The sequence below is a fragment of the Abramis brama genome (genome assembly GCF_963993115.1).
Source record: "Abramis brama genome assembly, chromosome: 4".
NCBI lineage: Eukaryota > Metazoa > Chordata > Actinopteri > Cypriniformes > Leuciscidae > Abramis > Abramis brama.
Window position 1 is genome coordinate 14,129,517 of NC_139966.1, and position 6,351 is coordinate 14,135,867.

The 6,351-nt window shown below is 35.5% G+C and overlaps 1 protein-coding gene across 1 annotated transcript in view; it reads left to right on the top strand.

Moving 5' to 3' along the window:
* Window positions 1-2,665, top strand: part of LOC311081691 (membrane-spanning 4-domains subfamily A member 15-like) — a 70,622-nt gene extending 67,957 nt beyond the window's left edge. The window contains exon 8 of the mRNA XM_084112316.1: window positions 286-2,665. Within this exon, the coding sequence (XP_083968442.1) occupies window positions 286-345 (60 nt within the window). The 3' untranslated portion in view covers window positions 346-2,665. The remainder of the gene's footprint in view (window positions 1-285) is intronic.
* The last annotated feature ends 3,686 nt before the right edge of the window (window positions 2,666-6,351 follow it).

A 6,351-nucleotide genomic window follows, 5' to 3' on the forward strand; every position in this document is an offset into this window, starting at 1 on the left:
CTAAAAATGTATGAAATCCTTTAAAATGTCACGTAGTAAGAATACTTGTTATGCTAATCAGCTTCTGATCAATTTGTTAACAATAATTCACATATAATGATCATTTTTAAAGCAAAACCTTAAACAAACAGAGCTGACATTGATGGTAACAGAGTTGATATCAATAACAGAGTTGACATCCACTAGTTAAAAGACCCAAAACATATACATTATTATGTGCAAGAATTGATTAGAACTATCAATAAATAAGCATTAAAGCTGATTGCATACCTGTTTTTCTTGCAGGTACCTCTGGTGAGCGACTCTTTCATGAATCACATTCCTGCAGATGTTTCCCCACAATAAAGTGAATGTGCTGATCCTATATGGATATTAAAAAGTGGAGAGAGCTGTGGTTCTTCCAGTAATTCAGGTCGTCCACACTAATACGTTTTAGTCTAAACACATCTTTTTCTCTCCGGTTTGGCCTTCGTCCACACTTAGACGTTTTTATTAATTTGAAAACAAACCTTTTTGAAAACGTTCTCCAAAGCGGATTAATAAGAAAACGCTGTTTTCGTGTTGTAGTGTGGACTGTCAAAACGGAGGTATTTGAAAACAATGACGAAAGTTTAATCATGTGATGCAAATTGTACCAATAGATTTTGTGTTGTTGTACCGGTATTGTGCCTGTTATATACTATTCACTTTCACACTGATGCTAAAATATGTAACTTTGCACACTCTTCACATCACAGTCCTGCAAAGATGACAGAAAATTCACTCACATTTGCTGTCCTGCAGCACCTTTTAGACCAAATATACAATGGTGACTATTGGTGCGTTCAAGTCAGGTTGTGAAGATCGTATCTGCACATGAACGCCACCTCAACGTAAATACGAGTGGGAAGCTTGGGATTTTCTTTAAGCCCCGATCTTTAGGAGTTGTGTGCGTGTCAGTGACAATACTTAAAGCTACACTGTGTAGGAATTAATCCCATCTAGCGGTGAAATTGTATATGACTACCAACTGATTATTACTTTCTAGCCCCTCCATTCCTAAGGCATTTTAACTCCTACGGTGGCCGTATTATTCAGAGATTTGCCTGTCGCATTGTCGTTTTAATTCTCTCTTTCGCTTCTTGGTGAATCGCCAAGTTACATGTTACATGTCCTCGAGAATATGCGTGATCCTCCATCTTCAACAGGCTTTCAAATCTGCCGACAGTCGTAAGTAATCTCCCCTTGCATTCATCACGGTGTCACTGAGTGTAAAAAGCGCGAAAGGCGAAGCTTGAATTTCCAGGTTTGTCCCTCTTTGGCTAATGTAGTTTCAAGATGGAGGTACAACATGGCTACCGCCATTCGAGCGACTCGCTCATATGTATTCTAAATGGCAGATTTTACGCTTACGAGAATACTTTATTAGTTGGTTGAAGTAATTACACATGAATGAGCACATATCATTTTGAAAGAACAGTGTTTTTTGCTAAGAATCAACTTACACAGTAGCCTAGCTTTAAAGATATTTAGCAGTGATATTTGTCAGGCTTTTCTATTTACAGCAAAAGTACGCTAGTTGCCTACTCAACATATTACAGCATTATAATATAACAATATAATATGTAACGATAAAGTATACAGTGCTTCATAGATAAATTAAAAACATAAAAAAGCAATACACACTTGATGCACATTCCTTGTTCTTCGCTTTCTAGAAGTAGATTTCAAGAACCTTGCTGTATTTTTGTGTAATTAATTAAGAGAAAGTAAACCGCCATCTTACTCCGACGAAAGTGATTTGAACTCGCCTGCCATCGTAAACACGACTTCCCACTTCGTAAATACGAACTTCCCAGCAGGACTTTGAACGCACCATGAGTGGTGCGCATCAGTGAATGCTGAGATATTTTGCTAAATAAAATTATTTTGCCAGAAGAGTTGTATGATAACTTTATTTTGTTTTTCCGCCTGTATAATCTCAGTGAGGTTTTACGCATGTGCCGTAAGGTGTATTTAGCGTTTTCCAAAAGTTTCTCATCCACACTGAAACGTTTTCAAATGTATCAGGATTAATGTAGACTGACTGCATGTAGCATGTCCTCTTTTTATTGAAAGGAAAGGATCACTGGATCAAATAGTATAAAGATTTCTTAGTCACTTGTGTGTAAAGAATTACTAATCAATACACTGCTTCGCTATTGTCTTTACATCAACAATGCTACCTAATCATCAGTGAAACTCTTTAAATACTTGATGTAACTGAATGTTTAAAACTTGCAATGTAAAAGCAAATATTAAAATTAATCATACAATTCCCTAAAGTCTCAGTCCTCTGTGTGTCCTTCAGCAGGCTTCATGAATGAATGAATGAATGAATGAAATCTTTATTTCGAACAATTAAAAAAATAATAAAATAAAAAGCAACAGCAACAGGTATGAAATATCCATCAATAAAATAAAAAAAAATAAAAAATAAAAATAAAAAAAAACATTAAGCATAATAATCAACCTGTTCGAAAAGGGATAAGTAGAAGTCCTAGGCTTATCAGGACCTACCCCCAGTAACTACCCAAACCAAATCACAATCGAACAAGATAAATCAAACATAACGTTTTAGATAATAACATAGAAGCATAAACAAAAACCATTATCAAGCAGCATTTACAACAGTTATGAATTATGATTCACCCTCACCACTTCTGTACTTATCAAAAATAAAACTTTTGTACCTCTTTTTAAATAGCAACATGTTAACACTTTGTTTGATTGAATTGTTTGATCAAATTCCTGTTTTGGGATTGAAAAACAAAGTTAAAGATTAGAGTAGCACGAACATCAGTCTATCCTGATTAAATATTGTTTCTTTTCTTTCTGGATCTCAGGATTGAGTGATATTGTATTATTGTCTAAAGAAAGTCAAAAATGCAGATGTTTTCTTTCTTTGGCTTTCAGGTATTACCAGTTACAAGACTTGAATTGTAATGACTATTATACTGCATGCATGTTTATGATATTATGCTGATATGCATTTTAATGAATAAAGACAAAATGAATAATTTAATTATAAATATTGTGTTATATTGTATGTTGTTTACTTAAAATAAAACATGACGTGTTGTCAACTGCTGTGGGCCTAATGCTTATAATGCTTATAAGATATAATGCTTTTTAATGAATGATGGTAAAAAATACATATAATTTTACATTTACATATAAAAATTTAAATTGAAAGTAATCTTAAATGTAGTTTTTATTGCACCCTACACTCAAAAAAATACCTCATCAGTTGAATGTATATTAATCATGTGGCAAATTTCCACATAAAATTACTACATTAATAAAACTGTTTGTAATCATGTCTGTCGGATGTAATCAAACTATTTCTATCTGAATTATCACAATTACATTGACCTAATGTAATTTTCCTCAAAATCAAACTTAACTTTATTACATTGACCTAATGTAATTTTCCTCAAAATCAAACTTAACTGTATTACATTGACCAAATTTAATTTTTTTTGAAAATTAAGCTTAACTGTATTACATTGACCTAATGTAATTTTCCTTTAAAGTCAAACTTACTGTATTACATTGAACTAATGTAATTTTTCCAAAGTAAAATATAACTTATGTATTACACTGACCAATGTGTTTTTCTATAGGTCTAACAGAATGGCAAATATACAAAATTGACTATATTGTGCTGATCATAGAATTGCTTCCATGCATGTCTTTCACATTGTTGCATACATTAAAAATATGCCATTACAGTATTCACACCAAAAAAGCAAACAAATCAAATAGCAAGTCAAACAGTTTATTCATTTCATAATGCTATAAACAGTTATAACAGAAATGCAGACAAAACATCATGTAAAAAAAACAAAACTGAAAACTGATCTACTCAAACATCTTCAGCTAGCTTTTGTCCATCCAGATTCAGTTTTTGAAAGACCTCGAAAGTATGCTGCAGGTTGGATGGGTACCTCAGATCCAGAGAATAAATTATGTCCATAAGCAAAGTGATGGCACACAGCACAGTCTGAATTTCCTCGAGTACCTCTACTCCCTGAATTACAATTGACACTTCTTTTGGTGGTTGTTGTGCACCCTCCGCATGGACCACACAGATCCCTAGGACCATCTCAGCTTGCTTTCTCAGCCTTCTCACAATCCTTGAAATCGGAGAACACAAGAAACACAAAGGGCCCTATTTTAACGATCTGAAACGCAAGTGTCAAAGCGCAAAGCGCAAGTAACTTTGTGGGCGGGTCTTGGCGCTGTTGCTATTTTCCCAGCGGGATAAATGACTCTTGCGCCAGGCGCAAATCTAAAATGGGTTGGTCTGAAGTAGCTTCATTATTCATAGGTGTGGTTTGGGCGTAACGTGAAATAAACCAATCAGAGCGTCATCTCACATTCCCTTTAAGAGCAGACGCGCTTTGTTCTAAAGCGGATTCCTATTATAACGGCGGATTTGCCAGACGCGCACCAGGAGCGGTTCACAGCCAAGGAGACCAACGCTCTCGTCAGGGACGTTGGGGATGGAGAAACCCACCCAAATTAACTTCGGTTAAAAAGGTGTATGATAATTTGGGTAAATGTGTAAGCTAGATGTATGCTTTTATAATAAATTGTCTATCTATCTATCTATCTATCTATCTATCTATCTATCTATCTATCTATATATCTATCATAATAATGTATGATTTGCAAAAATGAAAACTGCTGCTTCTGTGTAGATGAGAGAATCAAAGTGTATGCGCATTATGCACACGCTACATTCATTATGGCCAAGCATGCGCCCTTAAAATAGCATATGAATAACATGTGCAACGCGCCACTGACTTTAAACTATTTTTTCCTGGTTAGTGGCGCAATTGTTTTCTAAACCTGCAAAATAGCATGAAGGAACGTTTGCGCCGGAACACGCCTCCTTTTTTGCGCTGAACCGCCCAGGGAGCGCAAGTTCATTTCCTAGTTTAGCGACGTGCTTCTGTGGAGGGAAAAGCGCGCTTTGCGCGGGTGCAAAATAGGAATGATACATGCGTCAGTGTACAAAGTCAATTGCGCTGGGTGCAAGATAGGGCCCAAACAGTGTGTGTGTAATGGTCAAAACAACAAAACATCCCACTAAACTTGCATTACAAACAGAAATATGTATATATATTTTTGAATATATTTTAAAATGCAATTTATTTCTGTGTTGGTAAAGCTGAAATTTCAGCATCATTACGGTAGTCATGTGACACTGAAGACTGGAGTAATGATGCTGAAAATTCAGCTTTGAACACAGGAATAAATTACAATTTAAAGTATGTGGATCCTGGATATGTGGATTACTGTTTTTGTGGTATTTTGGATCAAAAGATAGCCTTGGTGAGCAGAAGAGACTTCTTTTAAAACTTTAAAAAATCTTACCATTCTCATAATTTTGGCCACCACCGTGTATATATATATATATATATATATATATATATATATATATATTAAATCTTAATTAGTGGTTGTGTATATGGGTCACCTCAATAAAAAAGAGGGTCGCTCTTCATTTTTTTTTGAAAACCACTGATGTAAATCCTACCACTGTCCAAAAATAAACAAAAAAATTCACATATCTTACCAAGCACTCCTTGATAAAGGATACAGTCCTCCTTGAGGTAGTCACACAGGTCTTTAATCACCACTTCTCTCTTCAAGTCAATGCTGTTGCACTAAAAAAGAAAAAACATTTTGCTTTCTGCTCTTGAGTATATACTTGGGGAAAAAAATCACTGACAGAAGGAAAGGGAGGAGAGCAGAGAATGAAAAAAGTAATTCAGGGATGAAAAGAGGGGGGAAAGGGACAAGACCAGAAGATGTAGGGCCCTATTGATTTCCATGATGTGGAAAATGTGGACGGAATTGTGGAATCCAGGTATAAAAACGGAATTTAGGAATGCAAGGAGTTTGAAGGGTATGAAAAGTATGATACAGTTAAATCTAATGAAGGGTTAGCTCACCCAAAAGAAAATTCCGTCAGTAGTTACTGTTAAATGAACGAAAGTCTTACGGGGTTGGAATGGCGAGAGCGTCAAAGTTGTCGGAAGTCATTCATTTTCAGCGAATTTTGCCGCTCTCGCCGGCGGTGATGTGAACGTACAATAACTCACCCTCATGTTGTTCCAACCCCGTAAGACTTTCGTTCATCTTCGGAACACAAATTAAGATATTTTTGCTGAAATCTGAGGGCTGTCTCACTCCTTCATAGGCTTCTTTGTAATTGAAACTTGCCGACCCAGAAAGTTAGTAAAAACAATGTTTAAAATAGTCCAAGTGACTACAGTGGCTCAACTTTAAGTTTATCAAGCGACACAAATACTTTTAGTG